We start from the raw sequence: 21,745 nt of genomic DNA on the forward strand, positions 1-21,745 counted from the left end.
AAACGTCTGATATGCGACATAGCAGTTGGTGTCGGCCATTAGCGTAGAATTCGCAGAAATACATTGTACGGACGGCTCCTGTGTCATCTGTCCTCTGGCCACACAAATACAGGTGAGCAAGACAAGAAATACAACAGTTATCATCTTCTTCGACCTCGTAATTTTAGTATTCTCTATAGTACAAACTGGGGCGTAACGAACCAAAGCCGGATATAATAGCTAACCGGTTAGTAAGCATGCATGTGACTGGCACACCGATCTGGATTATTGGTTACCATATCCAAACATCCTGCATTCCAATATTAATTAGCTTTGTCATTGTTTTTGTTATCGGTACTCGTTACGCATAACTGAGAAGGTTGTGGCTAGATACGTACTATGTAATTATAAACCACAACTATGAATACTTTATGACAGGTAGATGTGTAGCCAAGGCATGTACCTCTACAGCAGTACAGCTAAACATGATAGTATTATTGATAAAAGTTGCCTATATATAGAGTCTAGCTACAGATATTCTAATGACTATACAATGGCGGATCCAGGATGGGGCATTTGGGGCAAATGCCCCCCCCCCCCCCTTCACCTTGTGGAGGAGCCAGCCACACCTCTGAACATAGCTACCAAACTTTATGTCAGGCCAAGAAACTCATGAAAATATGCTTTTACTAGCAATTTATTACAAATTCACCTGAAACCAAAGTCGAAGTAGCTGTAAAATTGTCACCCAGCACCTTCGTGTGTATTAAGCGCCTCTAAAATAATTATCTTGTTGTTTGAGACATTCAGAGCCTTTAAAGACTTCACAACCACCTGAAAAAAAAGGCCAAAATGGTAAAAATCAATAGTGAGATACTACTAAGAGGTGTATTATTTGCGAGATTATTTGCTGCTTCAAAATTGCACAACTAGCTAACAAGAGGATCTGCAGCTGGCTCTCCCCAACCACCTACAACTTGGCCTGCTTGTGCCCCTCCCCTTGCCAGATCCTGGATCCACCCCTGCTATATCTATATGTGTATAATTACAATTACATTCAGGGTTTACAAGCTACAGTTCAAGCCATGTTTCCATCAACTGTGTTAAATAAATACTACATGGTATTTGCTGCATTACTATTTAACCTCTAGGAACTTTTGATCATTTTGCAGATTCTCATCCACTATGAAACAATTATGTGCATGCCTACCTTGTTGCATTTACAATACCAGAAAAACCTGTCTATTCCAGTCACCACGCATTGCACCAAAATTTCCTGATCTTATTAAGCAGGTGGCTGCTTTAAGTAGATCACTTTGTACACAAATGGCACAATGACAGGTGTCCTCATTATACAGTTAGACAGGTTTCTCTATTTACTATATACAACATCCTTTAACTACCAACCAAGTAGAGGTGTACCGATAATCGGATCGGCTACAATATCGGCCACCGATATGGCATTTTTTACCAATATCCGTATCGGTACAGAACAGCAGGAGGACCGATATCGCTACCGATATTTATACAGTAGCAATGGTTTGTGCATAAATGGATTGTGCATTGGTTTTCTACGTTATTCATGTGGTTCATTAGTGCCAGTGGCTTATTGTTCACTCTGCAACAAGCGCTACGCTACGAGAAGCCATATAAATGCACACGATTGTAGTGTTCAGTCTTTACAAATGAAGCAGTTATAGAGTACCTTTGTAATAAAAGAAGGGTCACAGGATAACCAAGGAAACTTGCTGTATCAGCTTCCTCACAAGCCATTAGAATGCGGAGTAATGCAGAAATATCCGTTTTAGGCTTCATGGGAGTATACATAAAAATATTTGTGGGTGCCTAATTGTCTGGATTGCACAATAGAAACTCAAGCTGTATACCACCACAGGTACAGTATAGCAATGAATACATGCACATGTTGTACATAGGGTAGGTAATTGTACATTTTCGTGTACTTAAAAAATATCGGATCGACTATCGGTTATCGGCTTCTTTGGTTGCATCATAGATAATATATACCTTACCCGGGATTGGAAACCGGACACACTTCAATACAAAAATCGCGAGCCGTCAGCATTGTAATAATTGACACTTTCGCTTTGATATGTAAGGTTTCACCTCGCCGACGGAAGAAAGGAAAAGAACGGGTAGATAAGCTACTAGTTGTGAACATGAAGAGGATTTACCGTGGTGGTAAGAACAATACTGTTGTATTACTTGCATACAATCGTCAAAATTTTGAACAAATAGCGTTTGACGCGGTTTATGCAAAAAAATGGCTTTTTAGTCGTACCCTCGACTTTTGGGGTTCGTAGAGCAGTGTGGGAGCGATATTTTTCGATGTAAACTACACTGTTTGAAAGCTGAGACATTAGCGGACAAAATCATGCAACTTAAAACCCTTAGTTTTACCGTCTATGCCATCAAATTGCAACGCAACTGCGAAACAAGCGATTTTGAGGTATTAAGTTTTGAGGCCTACAGGTCATTTTCTAAAGGCTACTAACTTTCTTTCTTAAGTATTTCCTGTAATTCATATGTATACAAACAAAATAGGATAGTTTTAAGGCTGCTGACTTGTACTGATGTAGGCGAAATCCTTGAATCTTCAAGTGAATGCAAGTATTTCCTTTTCAGAACTGTTGCTTTATTATTATGCATATAGCTATAGTTTGCACTGGATTTTTTTGCAGATGAATGATAGGAGAGGTCACAGAAAGCTTAGACTTCATAGTAACAAACACTGGCAGCCTAAACCTAAGAGGCTACCAGTTTCAATTCCTTTGAGAGATGTGTCAGTGCTGAAGGTGTCTCTGCCACTGTCATTTCAAGTGTCTCTGCCTTTGTGCTCATTTGTTGATGCACCAGTCAGGTCTTTGGATATTTTGCACAGTAGACTGAAACAGTGTAATGGCATTCCTTCAGGTATAGTGACACAGTGTGTGCAGATGCTTAGCTAAATCGTTCCTTTTACAGGGTGGATTGATACAATCCAAAATGCAGAATTGAGAATATTCCAACTGGGTTATTTTGAGTCTGGCACTGAGGTTTTAAGATCGTTAGCCATTAAGGAAGACTTCTCATGGATTGTGAATTATAAAAGAGAAACTCTGAAGCCCTCATCTGCTCTTTTGAAAGACATTCCGACATCTCTTAATTCAGGTATTGGTTGGATTGCTGTACGATATTAAACATGCAACGGAAATTTTATGTTTCCTGTAGTTTCACATGTATCAAACTTTATCAACATTCTACATACAAGCAAGGTTTGCGAAGGCAACTGTGATGATGCATTCTTGAAGCTCCCAAACATTCAGAATGGCGAACTCAAAGATAATTCAAGTAAGCTGTCCTTTCTGCATACATTTAACTGTATGTAAAGTCAATAGAGCATGACAAGTTTTATGTGTGCATACCTTTGTTGTGTTCACCATACTTTGATGTGAATAACTTTTGTAGGAACCAGCACTGTGGCAGCACTGGACACCGCAAGGACTGGTAGCTTATCCATCTATCATGTTGAGTGTGATATATTGATGAACAGTACAGAAGAGTCCAGGCTGTGCATATGTTGTAAGAAATACAAGAAAACACTATCAGCTATGCTGTCACGTCGCCGAAAAGATCAGAAGACTCATCCCAGCAGTCATACAACTTATGCGAATTTGAGTGCGTCTGAAAAAGATGAGCGCTTGAGAAATCTACACCAGGAGAGCAAAAAAGCAAAGCTTCGTGTTTGTCGATTACAAGAGAAGATTTCAACTGCAGCTACCCAAGACGGTGTAACCTTAAACGTTGATCTGCATGATGATATGAAGGCTATGATGGATGCAACCACAAAGCAAGTACATTCTATGTATCCAGAAGGATCTTTTCAACGCCTTTTTTGGGACCAACAGCAAACAGCATGCTCTATAAAGGACTCTCGGTCAATGAAGTGGCACCCACTAGTCATTAAGTGGAGCTTGTATCTCAGACATTTATCTGGAAAATCATATGAACTACTGCGGAAAACAGGATGCATCAAACTGCCTTCACAAAGAACACTGTGTGATTACACCCACTATACATCAACTACCATCGGCTTCTCTGCAGAAACAGATCGAGAGCTTTACGACATTGCTTTTTTGAGTAACGAGCTTAACAGATATGTCTTCTTAGTCATGGATGAAGTTCATATCAAGACTGACCTTGTATATGATAAACACCAGGGTTCTTTAATTGGCTTTGTCAATCTAGGCAACACTAACAATAAACTGCTTGAATTTGAGAATGCTTTGGGTGAGACACAACATGAACAACAACTCGCAAGTTCAATGTTGGTGCTAATGGTGAGAGGCATTTTTCAGAAGTTGAACTACCCATATGCGCAGTTTGCTTGTAACAACCTCAGTGGAGAGTTGATGTTTGACCCTGTGTGGGAGGCAATATCAAGGCTTGAGAGAATGGGCTTCCGTGTTTTAGGAATTACGTGTGATGGTGCATCACCAAATCGTCGATTGTGGAAACTCCACAATGCCAAAGATGAAATGGTCTACAAAGTACCCAACCCTTTTGCACGAGAGGGACCACGTGACTTGCATTTCATATCTGATCCTCCTCATTTGCTAAAAACGATTAGAAATAGCTGGAACAGTAACAAACGAAAATTATGGGTAAGTTGATAGCTATAGCTGCAATGAGAGTACGTTATTTTTCCTTTTACATTTAGTGCAATGGTAAAGAAATATCATGGGGGCACTTAGAACAACTTTACCTTGATGATACAGGAGGACCACAAGCAGTACCCCAACAAGGAGGAGTTATTAGACAAGTGAAAAAGCTGAAGTACGAGCATGTTTATTTAACGACGTTTTCGAAGATGAGAGTGGATTTAGCTGCACAAGTAAGTTCACAAGAATGTGATTAGCATGCTGTATAATGCATTATACATGTGTAGGCTCTTAGTGAGACAGTGGCTAAGTCGCTTGAAGAGAATTATGGTGAAGAAGTACAGGAAACAGTCAAGTTTGTTAAAATGATCGATAAGTTTTTTGATTGCTTCAACGTATCCAATGCTGTTACTGGATACCACAGCAGGAAATCATTCAAAGATCCCTACACTTCTAAAAAGGATTTTCGTTTGCAAGTATGTTATTGGTATTATTATAATGTATGCATTGGGGTGTGACATTGTTTGTAGACAGTAGACCATTTTAGAGAACTACTTAGTAGATGTTGTACTTTATTGTTTGCTTATGCACTGCAGTGGCTTGAAGAAGAATTTATGCCTTACTTGGAGAACTGGGAGAAAAGTGTCTATGAAAGGGAAGGATTTTCTCCAAAACAAAAGGAAATGATGTTACTACCTAGGGAAACTCGTCTTGGCATCACTGTCACAGGTATTGCATGCAGTAATAATATATCATTTTAATTATCAATTAATCTTTTTTAGTTAAATCATTTGTGGAACTGGTTAAATACATATTCACCATACCAGGAGTTAAAATCTTCTTGAGTGAGAGGCTTTGTCAAGATCCTCTTGAAAATTACTTTGGCTGCCAAAGGCAACGTGGAGGGAGACATGAAAACCCAAATGTCAATGATTTTTGTAAGAATAGTCAGGCACTGAAAGTAATCAATTCTGTTTGTGGAAGCATTTCAAAAGGAAATTTCCGTGGCAAGAAGCAGTCTATAGATATAGAGCAGGAGAGCAGGCCACTTAAGAAATGGTGCAAGGCTAAATGTAGGGACAAATCTTATTCTAAGCTTATAAAGCCACCAAGAGTATTCAAAAGCAAATTGAAGTTACTGGCAGCCAAAAAGGTTAAAAAAAAGTCATTTGCTCCAAGAAAAGAATTGTTTACAGCTTCAAAATATTTGGATATTCCTGTACAGAAAGTTGTTACTGTTGACATGCCTGCCAGTTCAAGCAATAACCCTAACAGTAATGATGTGCCAGCACCAGTACTTAATGAAAAAGCAACATCAGATGTGACAGAAGCCTCCCATGAATCTTGCTCGAATGATCAGGTGAAAAGTCATAAGCATCAGCAAACTTCTGCAGAAGTAGACATTGTTGAAATGGATGAAAAGGATACACTTGCTGGCAGTCACGATAGAAATGATGTGACAGAAATGGACATATCATTTGAGCAGAAGGCCCATTCTACTGATGATGATATGATTAGTGAGGCACTAGGACCAGGACCTGCAGAGGAAGAATTATCAAGGTGTTGTACCATTACTTTAACACGTCATGACTTCTGGACTTTAAAAGATACCGGATGGTTAAATGACCAAGTAAGGCTATTCGTGATGTAGTACTTATTTTTTATGTGTTGCCATTTTCTTTTGCTAGGTGATAAACTGCTACATGAAATTAGTAGCTGAGGCCAACACAGATGTCTACGTATACAGCACATTTTTCTATCCAAAGCTTGTACGTTTTGGTTCCCAGGCAGTGTGCCGGTGGACAAAGGAAACTGATTTATTTAGCAAGAGGTTGTTGTTGGTTCCAGTGCACCTTGGAGCACACTGGTGTTTAGCAAGCATAAGCACAGCTGACCTACAGATTGTTTATTATGACTCGCTGCATGAACCAAATCCAGCATGTTTGGAAGCATTAAAATTATATATTTTAGAGAAATCATCCAACTGTGCCTCTACCACGGAATGGAATTGCTCTACTTCGCAAGGTGTTCCACAACAGACAAATAATTCAGACTGTGGTGTGTTTGTATGCAGAATTGCTCAGTGCCTGGCTAACAAAACTTCTTTCAACTTTAGTCAATGTGATATGGCTAGCATTAGGCGAGAAATGGTATTAGAATTACTTCTGCAAAAGCTGTTGCCTTAAATTCCATTTTTATTAATCAATTAATTAATATTTCGCTTGTATCATTTACTGTGTTGTTGTAATCACAAAATAAAGTTGTGTTATGCATAGCATTGCAAATGTTAATAATATAATATACTATAAGCTGCTATCATACAAGTCTCTACGTAAGCTTTTTGACCGCTGTGTACTCTTTTTTGCTGACTGCTTAAATTTCTCCATCCAAAAGCTCGCATATGAAAATCCACGGATAGTCACATAAAGCTGCACTATTTCCTTAAGAAGTGCACTATGTACCTCCTTCTCACCAATCTCGAAATCTGCAGTGGAAATCAGCCAATAAAATTCAACATCATCACTGGAGATAACTTTTTCAACAATCTCCTCTTTTTTTCCAGCTGCTGGGTTGCTACCAAGTAACATTTTTAGGCATTCTCTCACTTCTTCTTCTATTGCAATAAACAATATAAATGTTGTTTCTTTAACATACCATAGCCCACCTCTATCTAGTGCTAATGTCCATTCTTCAGAACTGCCACATTCACTATGTTCTTCGGGTGTGTCCTTTGTTAAAGCCATCAGGCACAATACCATCTCTTCCTTAAGCTCATGTTTACTGCGTTCGATTTTCTTACGTAAATGTCTACAAACATAGCCGGCAGCATAACGAAGAGCATTGCCTTCGCGTTTTGTTACAGCTGGTGCTGGATCAACCTTGGTTTCAGCTGTACACCCTGTCACATGATCACCAATGTATCCCCTGAACAAAATATCAGTTAAATGCTGATACAGGATAGGTGTAGCAGCCACATTAGCGGAGTCCAAAAAATTTACCCAGTCCTCTCGAAATTTCTCTGAAGAGCGCAACAGAAAAAAATTTCTCCAAAGTTTCTCACGATTGCATGATTTCTTCTTACAAGAGCTGATTGCCTGTTTCAGGTCTTCTGACAATTTCAAAACAAATGTTGTAAAACAGCTATTGTTGGCAGCATCAAGACACCAGTCTAACAGAATCTGTGCCGCTTTTCTTGCTTCAATTGCTTCTGAGGACATTATTTTAAATGAATCATCATTCAATACGCTTCTGAGTGCTTCCACAAAAGTATCTTTTGCTTTGGGACCTGCATTGAAAGAAAAAGACAGGTATGGTATAGCATAGTAAGGTATATATTATCTATGGGTATAGCTAATGAATGGCTACATCAACATAACTTGCACACAAACAAGGCCAGGCCAGGCACATCAGTGATTGAATGTTTAAGCTGTAAAAATGCCCAAATTCTGCTACCAGCGCTGGTTGTTTATTGTTAGCTATAATGACAACGAACCAGCATCGTCATTTCCATCGGATTCTCCGCTCTTCCGCTTCGAGCTCTTCTTTCTAGCACGAGTTCTTTTACGAGTTCCAGCATTCGCCATTTTATAAAACACGGACTGAATTACGGAATTACGTTACACTAAACTCGCGATACTACAACGCTGAGTGAACTTGTTGATAGGTGTTGATTGCCTCCGTTTCCAATCCCGGGTAAGGTATATATTATCTATGGGTTGCATCATAGATAATATATACCTTACCCGGGATTGGAAACCGGACACACTTCAATACAAAAATCGCGAGCCGTCAGCATTGTAATAATTGACACTTTCGCTTTGATATGTAAGGTTTCACCTCGCCGACGGAAGAAAGGAAAAGAACGGGTAGATAAGCTACTAGTTGTGAACATGAAGAGGATTTACCGTGGTGGTAAGAACAATACTGTTGTATTACTTGCATACAATCGTCAAAATTTTGAACAAATAGCGTTTGACGCGGTTTATGCAAAAAAAATGGCTTTTTAGTCGTACCCTCGACTTTTGGGGTTCGTAGAGCAGTGTGGGAGCGATATTTTTCGTATATATTATCTATGGTTGCATCAATATCGGATATCGGTACATGCCAAAAACCCATATCAGTACACCTCTACAACCAAGTCATCCATCAGACACATCCTAGAGGTTGCATACGTACATGCATATGTTCACAGAATTTAATGACTTGAAACTGTGGTGAGTGGAGAAATGGAAATTACTTTATTCTTTAATGCAATTACGTACACACTTTGCTGTCTTCACCCAGATCTTCCCTATTGTGGTTGCAAGAAATCAGGACTTACTTCTTCATTCATTGTATGCACTTTTTCATTTAAAATGACAGTTTCTCTTTCTGCAAACAAGTTTCAACAAAAACTACCAAAACCCTCATACACTGCTCATGGTACATGAATGTAGCTGTAACTACTTGTGGAGTTTTAGTGAATTGAATAGTTGTAAACAATGCAGAACCAGTCACAAAAACAAGTACAGGTAACAGAAAAACCAATAATATTTGTATAAATAGCAGTCCAGCTTATTTTTGAATTGAACAAATGACATCTATACAGTTCTTAATAGCATCAAACAACAGTCTTAGCAACTATACACACTACAAAAAGTAATGATTGATATTTAATGTCCCAAAAGAATGAATTCTAAACTACATGCACACACAATAATAGCAAAATTATTATTACTACAACTGAACAGTCTTCTCAGATAATCAGGCTTATCAATAACAAAAGGATGGACACCAACAGAACATTAGCTGTTTCTGTGATTGCAGCACAAGTGGCAGCAGCAGTTTGCTATATGGAGTATAACAATCAACACAATAAGCAACATGAAAAACCGCTGTATAAATACCCCCATGGAACCACAGTTATACAGATTCACCCCTGTTAAAGCTATTATTTTTGTTTTGTAATAAGTCCTTTGCTTATTGGTGAACTATTAATTTAGCAAATGAGTTGCTCTTTACTGACATTAAACATGAAAAGGGGTTGCTGAGACGAGGTTATTTTAGTAAATACAGCAGAGATTTACCATTTCACCAATGAAAATTGATGCAGCCTGCTTAAATACCTTGCAAGGAGCGGTGACACTCAAGTAATAAGGTTAGCTGGACATAATTGTACCACAAACCTTGGTCAATACAGAGTGATTTTTATACACTCTGACTACAGTAACTTAGGACCCTATGACGTTTAATTCTTCAATTTCTTAAAAAGGCTGGACAAACACTTATATTATTATTAAATAAAGGCTGAGAAATCAACCCCAGCATGACTATATCTACAGGGATCCAATCAAGTACTACACGTATAGTTACTCTACTATTTGCCTCACTTAGTCAATTAATATTTTTATGACTATTTGCCTTTGCAGCCCATAAGTCAAAATATTTTTTATTACAGGTGTGACAATCTTTTGCTTAAATTTGTCATGACCTTATTAATGGAATTCCACTTATTTCTATATGCAATAGTTTTTGGATCCCTTATGTGACTATCAGATTTTATGACGATCAATTTCTAAGGGAAATTTTTCATTAAATTATATTTTGGTATGTCGATTCTTAGTAAGACTTCACTGTATGTCTAGTACCAACATCTGATGTCACAGCACAAGTGCTGTTATGTGTCCTAATATGAAATGAAATGAAAAAAGTTTGCCCCTAAGTTTGCCAGGTGGCAACTACTGCAACAGCTTTTGGTGACTTTGTGGCAGTTTAACGCCAAGACGATACTCCGCCAATATCCTCTTTTTCCTCTGAGGACAACTTGGACTTTGGTTAAGTTATACATGCACAGGTAGCTAGTGTTACTGTAGCATAAGTAATTTGCTTTCAGTTGTAGTCTATCAGCTAGTTGCTTCTGTATTGTCTGTTTATCTAGTACTGTAGCACTTCCATATTATTTCATTGAAAATTAGCTTGTGATGCTAATACTATACAGTGATAAATCATAATACATTACTCACCAGTACACATCTTCCAGGATTAGTAACAGAGCAAAATGCATATGCTTGTTCAAGAGTGATAATAATATCTGAACTAGATCTGTAAGAAATTTGTTAATTTTATATACCACCATCAAATGTAACCACTCACAATCCCACATAAGTGAATTCCAAAGAACAACATCCCGTTGCATCTACAACAGCTTGAACAACCTGAAGAGTGAAATGGATTCACTTGTATTTTACTCTAAGAAATTGCTGATTACACAACTATGGATATACTACTGGAAGTAAAATTCCTGTATTTGGTTTCATTTCAGTAAGACAAATAATACTGATCTATTAAGCTCATTTGTTTGTTCATTATTGGCAAACACACTAGGAAACATGCAATTAACTGATAGAACAGTCATTAGCATAGTTAGCAATAAGGCAACTGCTATAGTAAATACTGAAATTGAGATGCCCTATAACAGACCAGTCATCAAAATATAAAACAGCAATCACACTATACTTGATTTGCCAAGTGCAATTTTAACTGTTACGAGTACAATTATTCCCTAATTGCACAAAAAATATGTGTGATTGCCTACTAATTACATAGTGACCACCCTTCATGCTAAATAATCTGACAACCATAGCAACTGTTACTAAGCACTAAGCAACAGAAATGCAAAAAATAACCACTGCAAAAGGCTAAGCAGACTTAGCAACCATTACCTAGCAACTATTGCTATGAGAGGTTTACCTTAGCAATGGTTACCTAGCAAATCGTTGCTAAAGCAACCACATTTTGCTATAAAATAGGGTATCTGTCACTATGGTAACATCAGTTGTCAACAGAATTACTCTATACTGTCAGAGTAACATTGCAATTACAAAAACAAACCAAGCAATTGAGACTAATTGCATTCCCTACTATTGGAACTGATGTATGGTAAACTAGATAACTAGAGCAATCACACTACACTTGACTCTAATAGAGCAATCAATAATTATATTCCTCCTAAATTGTTTTGGTTACATACACCTTTGAGAGTTACATATTGTACAGTTTAACAATACTTAACTTGTATTTATACTAGCAAAAATGATGCTTTATTTAAAGGTATTTGATTCATATATTGTGATACAAGCACGCAGTGATAGCAATTTTGGAGCTTCACACACTTTACTGATGTATATTGACCAACTATTGACACTGACCAAAAAAATACAAAAAGGTGATAGTGCAAACTGCAAAGTTGAACCATGATCTCTGGATTAGTACACTCTCATTTCTTCCAAACAAAATTATTGTTTCTATGGGTCAGGTTTAGGGTAAGTGTATATATAGTCAGATTCAGTTTTGTTTCGTAGCCATTCTAGTTCTATATCTATATGTATATATTATCATGAGCTCATCAAATCCTATGGACACGGGAGCATGTAACACTGTACACAACCAATACTATGGGAAAAATTCAAACACGGCATCCAGTGTTACTATGTATATAATTGGTTACATCATTCTTACGCACAACAGGGATACACTGAATGGGCTGCTACTCCATCGTCTTATGTGAAGGTAGCAAAGCTGCTTCAATAGGAAGATTGTCGAGTTGAAGGTAGAGCTTGGAATAGTCAAGCAGAGTAATTTTGCATGATCATCGACTGTAGAAAGACTGTCATGCTAAGCCTGTGCTACTATTCCTCTGTCGTGCTATTGAACTTTGTTTCCATAGCTTTGCTTCATTGCAGTGGAACATGACATACTCGAGCATGTGCCCCCTGCATTATATCCTAATTAGAAATTTTTTAAAAGTTACTTATAGTACATGGCAGCCATGTTTGAATTTTGCTGTTTATGGAGTTACATGCTCCCTTGTCCGTATGATTTGATGTGCTCCTGATATTATATAGGTTTATTCTTGGCTAGTTTTGATAAGATATAAGCATAATAAGCATAATAATGCCTGTATGTGTCAAGCTATTGGTTAGAGTTGGTCCACCATCACCACCCTCTAACCATAATTCACCTCATATGTACTCACCAAAAATGTATAATATTTTTGTAATCATTGATTGCATACAAAATAAATTTCCGCTTAAGCCATGTAAACTTAGCTGTCAGTTTCTCATACACCAATATTCAAAAACAACATTGCAGACATTGCAGATGGACGAAATAATTTTATTCTATAAGACTGAATTAGATAGCTCACATGACTCAGAATACAATTTTCTTAGTCTGTTTTATTAAGTGAATAGTAAATTTCACATGACTTACATACATAAAACAATTGTGATATGTGACCGGATTTGCAAAAAGGTACCTTTTTCACACACAAAATTTGACCCATTTTTTGAACTTTGATCCTTCATAAATTTTTGATCATGGCATATAATTGCCTAGAATTTTCCATGAGTGTTGCTACAGTATCTGGCTACAGTTTGATAGTAAGAGCAAGTTAATCAGCATAAGGAGTGAAGTGTTATATCATTTTGTTTGCTGGTATGTAAAATGTGTGGAAAAGGTACCTTTCGCAAATCCGGTCACATATAGTGATAATATAATTTATCAGCTACGATAAATATTTCCGTACACTATCATACACTTTCCTTGATTGAAGCACTATAAGTTGGGGAAGAGGCACAATTTTTTTTGTTGTTAAAGTGCATCAGTAACTATAGCTAGGGGGCATGCAATACAACTTCAAAGCAATATCAAAACTTATACGGGTACAAGGAAAATTTGAAATTTTCAGTTGGATTCAGGATCAAAGAATAAAAACGTAGTGAAACAAGAGAGGTTGTTTTCACAATGAACATTAATCCCTAATATAGACTGAAGTATAGGATTAAATGTCCATTAGTATAACTGCAGATATAGGCAACCTCTTTTGTTTCATACTGTTTTGCTCTCGTTTTTGCTACTCCCTTGTTTTTATTCTTTGATCCCTAATCTTTCTAATTTTTCCTTCTATTTGTTTACCTGTTTAATAACATAGTTATGAGTAATGAACCCATGCACATTGCATCAAAAGAAAGAATAACACCAGGCATGCTATAAATTAATTTTGCACCTGGATACGTGCCCCAAAAATCAATTACTGAAAGGTACAGCGGTGATTATGTTTCGTCTTCAGCTATGTTCACCCATTACACAGTGATACAGTACAAGAAGTGTCTCTGCAATCACAACGGATTATATGGGTGATGCTACCACTGCAGCCACAGGGAAGCCATGTCATGCTACTGTGAATTGACACCTTGCATTGTCAGCGAAAAGACCTGAGACACAAAGGAGGACGTAAGCAGGGGCGGATCTAGGATTTGTAAAAGGGGGGGGGGGGTAACTCAAGGTACTATTCTCTTGGGTAGAGGTGTGCAAAGCACACTTTCCAGCATGCGAACTAAGGGGGTCTGGGGGCATGCCCCCAGGAAAAATTTGAAAAATAGATGCTAAAATACTGTAATTTGGAGATATTTCCACATAAAATTCATAATATTTTCTGCCTGTAGATATTTTATATACTGCCTTTAGGTTATAGGTATGGCTCTCTGAAGCATTTTGCTAATGGAAACATTTGGGTAGGTACAGACAACCAAGTACATGCTGCACCCCTCTCACAATTGCACAACACTGAATAGGTGCATGTTAGAATAATAATGTTGAAAGTGGAAAATTTTGAAATTTGAACAATGCAAGATTGAATCTGAGAGTATTTTCAATGGAAATTGTGTACCTGAATTAAGTATTGCCATACATATTAACTACACAAGTACATGAATGAAGCCCTTTAAACAGACCAATGCACTTCATTGTATTTATAGGTGCAGTGGAAAAATTCCATAACAGAACCAACTACATGTTTCCATTGAATGTTCTATTAGAGTAGTTAGCTGACTGCTCTATTAGAGTATCTTGATCTTGTACACCTCCAATGCTGATCCGGGTCCTTGTTGTATAAACTTTAGCATAAATCCACTGATAATACCTTGGAAAGATGTTTATAAGGTGGTTTTATGAGTATTTGTATTGTTAGTGATTATATAATTATGCTAAGACAATATTTCATTATAATACTCAGCATATTGATCAAGTAAAGCCTAAATATGAAGGGGGGGGGGGCTTCAGCCCCCAAAGCCCCCCCCCCCCCGGATCCGCGCCCCTGAAAGGTAAGTCCATGGTGTTTGTGTTATATGTGTACTGCAGTTATGTCTTGGGATGAAGCAATGAAGTGAAAAAATCAAGCCCGTAGCATTATGCATTATGTTTGGCTGAAGGAATCAGCTTGTCAGTTAGTAGAAAATTCTGTTAAATAAGAATTTTTTAAAATTCCACACAAACTTGTTGGAGTCATTCTGAAGACATATTTGGGTTTGGTTATTACCACCAAGCTGTTTTGAAGAGAAAGAGATTTTATTTTTGAGGTGATATTGTAGGACAAGAAAGTTCAAAACTCCGTTATCCCTAATATACAACACTACCACACTGTATATAATACATGATACCAGGCTGTGTTTAGAACTTCAAAAGTTGGGGGGTTCAAGCCCCCTGAGCCCCAGCTTTTCACTACTGCTTTGGTATTATCAGAAATATTTAAAAACTGTTATTATAGAAAACTAAAGTAGAGTGGTCAGATATCAGAAACTCTATATCAGCTATATACAACATTCAATCAAATAGCTATGTGGCCAGTAGTAAAGCTACATCAATATGGTTACACTTATTATACTCATTAATGTCATACCTGTGTGCAGGTGCTGCTGCAACTTGGGTTAACAGGATCTATCACAGACTCACAGGCCTGGATGGAAATAATAATTTCTAAACTCTGAGCTATGCACAAACTGCTGTGTGAAATGATTAACTCTTACTGGCACTGACATTATGCACAGTGCAGTATCAGATTATTAGGGTATAATGCACCACAGGTTGGTTGTTATGCAATGGCTGGTAATCAACCCCATGGGTATTGCTGTCTTTTGAATTGTGGTACAAGCCAGTTATATCGTGCTTACTACTATAGTGTTACTACACAATATTATCATATGAATAGTATTCTTGTATAGCTACTCATAATGATGATACAACTAGAACTAACTTGCATCACCAGTAACATGACAAAAGAGGCTAAAGTTTGTCAAACTAGCAATTTGGTGGATACAGGCTTGGTAAATTTATCATGCATCCAATATTCACAAAAGATAATCGTTTGGTAAATTTCATCCAAATTGTCAAATTCACTAGTCTTTAGCCCAGCCAAACTTTTGTTGCTGATGGTGCTTTATACCAAAAAAGCAAAAATTTAACTCCAAAACTCATACAGCAATCCATCTGACCAAGCAACCTGTATAATTATGTAAACTTAAATACCGTTGTGACTGGGGGTAAACAAAATCCAACCACAACTCAGCCACTCACGTCACCATCTTGGAGAGCTCTGAGGGGAGTATTTGTTGTCAACAAGGCAATACAGCTTCCCATGTCATTTCTGCGACAACCAAAATCTGTGTAGTATCTTATAGCCTGCTGAGGATCATAATCATCCTGTAAGAAATCACTTACTAGCATAATAAAATGCTCCTATGCAGTCTAACAATTGACACATCACACAATTTAATGGCTGCACTTGTTAATTACTATTCCACTAGGGACCTGCAAGCTTGTGAAGGACAGACTCAGCAACTTACACAGACAAAAAACTTAGACTAGGTTGTGACTTGATCCACAGATAGCTTGCAGTCTTGGCAAGTGCCTGAGGAGCCACACAGCCTGGGATACAGCATTCAACCAGTGCATGCATATACAGATAAATGTGTTTCTTTCTCTTTATTAAGGACTGCATGTGTAAGCATATTACTCCATCATTGTATTTCAGAAGTAGAGAAAAGAGTATAGGACAATCTACATGTGCATATGACTATATCCAAGTAGTGAAACAAGATAATATGGTGGTAATACAACATAGCTATGTCGTAAATCCCTACTTTGGCGTGTTGATTTAATTTGTTCAATGCCAAAGTAGGGTTTTGTTTCACAACTTTATTTTTTAAAATAATTACAGTTTGTTTCTTTTGTTATAGTTTAGCTATGATATTCATGTGTGACTGTTCTATTAGAAACATCTGTTGTACCAAGGTGACTGCTTTATTAGAGTATTTTGCTGGTCTTGACTGAACTTCTAGGGAGTAGTAAAATTACATGATCAATCAGTAAGGGGCATGATCATCGTGCCATGTCTTCGCCAGTGACACCAATAATTGTTATAAGTCAGCTAGATCATTAAGGAGTAAGAATTCTCCACAAATAAAGGGCAACCGCCAAATGTGCTGCCAAAAAACATCATAGAAATATGTTACATGACAAAAAGCACCCTTACAGATAAATCTAATATCAAATCTAGTGTTAAATCTAAGAAACCTTGTATATAAGTATCAATATTGATTTTTAAACAAATCGCCATAGCCCAATTTTTGATCTGCCTAGCTTTCTGCATGCCTGACCACAGTCAAAAGTTAGAGGCTAATTGACACATAGTATATACAACCACCATGTTACTGTTCTCACAGTAACAAATTCACAAGCAGCAGGTGCCTTTCGCAGTTCTCCCCTGCGTGCTTTGCCTTCACTATTTACACTAGTTGTCATCTTATGCAATTACAAGGAAACCATATCAAGGTGTTAGTTTTAACACTTTCTTTGCAGGCACATACATAGATACCACAAAATCAGTTGAAGCATTTTAATATGCTACCGTTAGAGGGAGGACATAGTTGCACTTGTAATGATCGGTTGGCTAGATGATCTAGAGCTTCACTGATAATTATTACTAAAACACATGACTACACCACTGTACAGTACTATATGATACTACTAAATCATAAGTAGTATCAGATGAATATTTTAACTAGTTCAACAGAATGAAATGAACTGCTAAGGAAATGCGTCACTATATCAAAGTCACTTCTGACTACTTGTGATATAATTATACAAAATTCCTTCACGTTTTATATATGTAGGGAGGTGTATTACTTACCTTTGTACAAGCTGTAAAATAATTAATCAGACGTTGCCTACATCCTGGGGTTGAGCAAAGTGTACCATACATCTTGTCAACTTCAAACATTCCCTCCTTCCTCTTCTAAACCTTCAAGCTCAAAAATAGACTGCACAGCAGTACCACAACTATCCCCTTGACTAAACAGTGATAAACTAGCAGATTCACAAGGAGAGAGAGGTGGAGCAGTAGGTCCCTACAATAATGAAGTATCTGTTTAACACTTCAAGAGTACCACAATACTCAACTAGAAGACACAACTCTAACATGTTAATATGACAAGCATATTTTACTATTGCACTGTAATGCTTTACATATACTGTCTAAGTATATGAACTTTTATATTACAAGTACCATAAGGAAAAATAGGAATTTTAAGTTTGATTAGGGATCATAAAAAAGTTGGGAAACAAAGGAGGTCTCCTACAGATTAAATGTTCACTAGTATATCTGCAGGTGTAGTTGTTTCCCTTTTATTTTCTATGATTCCTAATCTCCTAATTTTTCCTTATACTTGATTGTTTACTTTTTTTGTAACAACATTATGACCAGTGAACCGTGCATACTGCATCAAAAGAAAGGATGGTGCCAGAGTTAATGTTTTTGTATGAACACACACCCCAGCTATCAATTACTGACTCAAAAGTGAAGTGGCCATTATGCTTTGCTTTCAGTTATGTTCAGCCCATTACACAGCATTACAAACAAAGAACAGTATCACCTCTGCAATCAATCCAGTCACCACAAAAAATACAGAAGATTCCCATTTACAAATGCAGGAAAGCCATGCATTGCACTACCACAAATCGACACCTTGGGCTGTCAGCAAAAAGAATGGAATGCAAAGGAGGACAAAGGTAAGTCCATGACACATGCATTGTACATGTTGCAGTATGCCATAGGCACATCTCGGGACAAAGTAATGTCGAACAGTGAAAAAATCAAGCGTGTAGCCTTAGCTGCTATTGAGTTATGCTTACTGAAGGCATCAAACAGGCAGGCAGGCAGGCAGGCAGGCAGGCAGGCAGGCAGGCAGGCAGGCAGGCAGGCAGGCAGGCAGGCAGGCAGGCAGGCAGGCAGGCAGGCAGGCAGGCAGGCAGGCAGGCAGGCAGGCAGGCAGGCAGGCAGGCAGGCAGGCAGGCAGGCAGGCAGGCAGGCAGGCAGGCAGGCAGGCAGGCAGGCAGGCAGGCAGGCAGGCAGGCAGGCAGGCAGGCAGGCAGGCAGTTGATTTTGGAAAATCACCCATATGGGTACACATGAAATAATTAGAATTTTTGTGTTTAGTGGGTTGCTAATAAGAGCAGGGCACAGTTTTGAAAATATTTCAAAAACTTTCTTGTAATTTAAGGTATTGAGAATGGCGTAACACCATCAACAAGTAGATTTGCATATAAAGTTTGTGATTTGATTAAATATTTTAGGTGTCAAATGTGGGTAATTTTCCAAAATTCTACCATAATTATGTTTCCTTATCACCACCCGCATCAATTTTTAGGTAGCTAGCCACTTCAATTTTTTGATTATTTGATTACAGATCACGTGAATGCACTATTTCATGATAGAGAGATAGCCAAACGTAAAGATAAATGCATTAGCTGTGCATAACACACAGGAGAAGGGCAACTCTGTAATGGGGTGAAATCCCTCCAATTATGTTCAATAGGCTACCTAGTCTTTGCACCTGCAAGATCGAGACTAATAATCAGTTATCACCTTCCGCCCGCATCAATTTTTGCTGCGCTAGGTGACGGGAAACAAGCAATAAAATAATGAAGCTAGCTAGGCCTCATAGCTATATATGACTAATGAAAACTCATTTTGCTTTTTTTGTTATCAAATCTGCATTAATGGCCTGTGGGCACTGAACATGTACCCACAGCCAGAGAAAGCATAGCTACATATACATACAAATTACAATATTTAGAAATAATTGTTATATGCACAATAAGTATGAAATAGCTCATAAACAAGTAGCCGTACAGCGGTTTCAACACTTAATTGTTGCAATTTGTGCGAGTGGCTGTGTACGGATGTGTGAATTTGCTGTAGCTATCTGATACAACGGGGGTAGTAGGTACCCGAATCAGACCCCAGGCTGTTGTAGCTACACACCACGATTTTCATTGGCAGGGGTGGTAGAAGAGTCTAAGAACAGCCAATTATTATAGCACTCACGCATGCGCACAACACAAAATTGCAAGCAGTGCTGAAAGCTGTCGTTCGATTTTGCAAAATCCTTGATGAAATTTGTGAAATCTTGAGAAATTTGTTCAAGATTTTGAAATCCGTACCCTTTTTTCGTGAGTTAGTGACCCCTCGGCAATAGTCCACTACTCTATCAATGAATCATTGATGTTCACACAATATAGCCTCCTTGAGGTATTTGAATGTTTGCTCCTCACACACTGCACAAAATTCCTTTAGATTCTGCTTAGACTGGCAGCTTGTCACCATACTTGTTTTCTTTGTAGTGTAGCTATACACATACTGATTTATGCCGATTAGGAAGGCTGGGCCTCAGACTGTACACTCTAAAGTCAAAGCAGGTAAAAATAACTCACATACTAGTAAAAACAAGTCATGCATTAAGTTCCCTACTTGATATATCCGAAGATGAACACACTGAGTCAGCTATTCCCACAATTAGTACTTCGTTACTAATGACAACCAACAAGAACCACAATCGATCCTTAAATTCGTTTTATCTTTCTTGGGGTACGTTTGATTAGTCTCGCGTAGCCAGACCGCTTTTTTCCGTATATTGGGTGGGGAAAAAAGGGTCTGGTGCAACTCCAATAGCTGTTTACTTCTGAGCCGTCCCCACATTCCGGGGACGCTAATTGAATAACATTGGTCACAAAGGAGGTGCCATGACGTCAGTAAAACTATGAAGTATTCCTACACTCCTGCTCCGGTTGTGAGTCTTGTTACACGATGAGGATTAACTTTCAAGACGCTATAAAAGAGACATCGGAGCAATTTAAGATTCGTTTAAAGGATAAACAGATCTCTAGTTAACTTACTGACGTCATGGCACCTCCTTTGTGACCAATGTTATTCAATTAGCGTCCCCGGAATGTGGGGACGGCTCAGAAGTAAACAGCTATTGGAGTTGCACCAGACCCTTTTTTCCCCACCCAATATACGGAAAAAAAGCGGTCTGGCCACGCGAGACTAACGTTTGATTACCTGCTGGAAGTGCCACTGATAACTTGTACAGCAATGGTAAGCTGCAAACTTCAATCTGAGAAAGCATTCCGTTCCGCAGTTTAGTCCATCATTCCGTTCCGTTCCGTAGAATAGACCCCACCGTCATTGATTCCTTGGTCACGGGGCTTACCCTTGCTCTGGGACTTTACCTGTTCAGACACCCTGGCCCCATCTAATTTATCTACTTCTGCAAGTGGTGCCAGCCGGATGGCAAACTCTGCAGAGTCAGCTAAGTGCAGAAAGTATTCTTCTCTGATTCCATCATTTCACTTCTCCCCTTTAGGCCAACATAATAAGATTCCTTGTTTCCCGTCACCTTGAGAGCAATCGGGTAATGAGGGCGGGTGGTTATTATTATTAATAACTAAAATTTTATTATTTTGGTCAGCCTTAACTGTCCATAAGTTAACTAGTCTAAAATAGCATTCTAGCTAGCTACAATGGATGTTTAAGAGCTTGTCATAAGCATACCAGACAAGTAAGCACTTAGGAAAACGTTTAGCAACAAGGTAAGGAGTTCAAAAATGCTATCAAGCAAATAAATATCATTAAAATGTGTTGTAGTAGAATAACTGAGTGTATGGCTGACTGCTCTATTAGAGTATTTCGATCTTTACACAGAAATATTTCGTATTTCTAAATAGTTATAAATTCTAAATGCAATAATAATTGTGACCGGGCCTGCAAAAACAGGGCATGTGGGCACAAACTACACCCTGTCACTCTACAGGTCATATCTCAGTATTGGAAAAGTATATTTCCATTCTGTAACTTGCATCATGATGCCAATTAAATGCTTATTAATAGCTGGAAATTGCAGTTTCATAGCATAATGGTGCAAAATGTTATGAGTGGTGAAACTTTGAAAAAG

The 21,745-nt window shown here is 38.1% G+C and overlaps 2 protein-coding genes and 2 long non-coding RNA genes across 5 annotated transcripts; 1 reads left to right on the forward strand and 3 right to left on the reverse strand.

Annotated features, from left to right (window-relative positions):
• The first annotated feature begins 1,993 nt into the window (after positions 1–1,993).
• LOC136266300 (uncharacterized) lies at positions 1,994–6,944 on the forward strand. Its single transcript, XM_066061309.1, has 10 exons — positions 1,994–2,178; positions 2,679–2,910; positions 2,962–3,147; positions 3,208–3,327; positions 3,445–4,640; positions 4,697–4,870; positions 4,925–5,113; positions 5,234–5,366; positions 5,420–6,267; positions 6,326–6,944. The coding sequence occupies exons 2-10, from the start codon at positions 2,679–2,681 to the stop codon at positions 6,821–6,823; spliced, it is 3,576 nt and encodes a 1,191-aa protein (XP_065917381.1). The 5' UTR covers positions 1,994–2,178; the 3' UTR covers positions 6,824–6,944.
• Positions 6,837–8,341, reverse strand: LOC136266301 (uncharacterized). Of its 2 annotated transcripts, XM_066061311.1 has the most exons (3): positions 8,131–8,341; positions 7,303–7,923; positions 6,837–7,251 (listed from the first exon to the last, which is right to left on the reverse strand). In XM_066061311.1, exons 1-3 carry the CDS (start codon positions 8,219–8,221, stop codon positions 6,941–6,943), a joined length of 1,023 nt encoding a protein of 340 aa, XP_065917383.1. In that variant the 5' UTR covers positions 8,222–8,341; the 3' UTR covers positions 6,837–6,940. The 2 variants fall into 2 exon arrangements, with proteins under 2 accessions (XP_065917383.1, XP_065917382.1); XM_066061310.1 differs by having other exon boundaries at positions 6,837–7,923.
• Positions 8,342–16,023: 7,682 nt separating this feature from the next.
• LOC136267374 (uncharacterized) lies at positions 16,024–20,989 on the reverse strand. The gene is made up of 3 exons (XR_010706664.1): positions 20,854–20,989; positions 17,644–17,860; positions 16,024–16,154 (listed from the first exon to the last, which is right to left on the reverse strand). It is a non-coding gene; the product is annotated as an uncharacterized lncRNA (long non-coding RNA).
• LOC136267373 (uncharacterized) lies at positions 19,981–20,727 on the reverse strand. Its single transcript, XR_010706663.1, has 3 exons — positions 20,688–20,727; positions 20,263–20,620; positions 19,981–20,195 (listed from the first exon to the last, which is right to left on the reverse strand). It is a non-coding gene; the product is annotated as an uncharacterized lncRNA (long non-coding RNA).
• Positions 20,990–21,745: the final 756 nt, after the last annotated feature.

This window comes from Dysidea avara, chromosome 9 (assembly GCF_963678975.1).
Source record: "Dysidea avara chromosome 9, odDysAvar1.4, whole genome shotgun sequence".
NCBI lineage: Eukaryota > Metazoa > Porifera > Demospongiae > Dictyoceratida > Dysideidae > Dysidea > Dysidea avara.

What these genes read in the sequence shown, in the direction of transcription:
- LOC136266301 (XM_066061310.1), bottom strand. Translation starts at nt 8,221, where the DNA reads ATGGCGAATGCTGGAACTCGTAAAAGAACTCGTGCTAGAAAGAAGAGC. An exon ending in CGATGGAAATGACGATGCTG is followed by an intron (nt 7,924 to 8,130) that starts GTTCGTTGTCAT and finishes CTTTCAATGCAG; the next exon opens with GTCCCAAAGCAAAAGATACT.
- LOC136266300 (XM_066061309.1), top strand. Translation starts at nt 2,679, where the DNA reads ATGAATGATAGGAGAGGTCACAGAAAGCTTAGACTTCATAGTAACAAA. An exon ending in AAAAGGATTTTCGTTTGCAA is followed by an intron (nt 5,114 to 5,233) that starts GTATGTTATTGG and finishes TATGCACTGCAG; the next exon opens with TGGCTTGAAGAAGAATTTAT. An exon ending in TCTTGGCATCACTGTCACAG is followed by an intron (nt 5,367 to 5,419) that starts GTATTGCATGCA and finishes AATCTTTTTTAG; the next exon opens with TTAAATCATTTGTGGAACTG.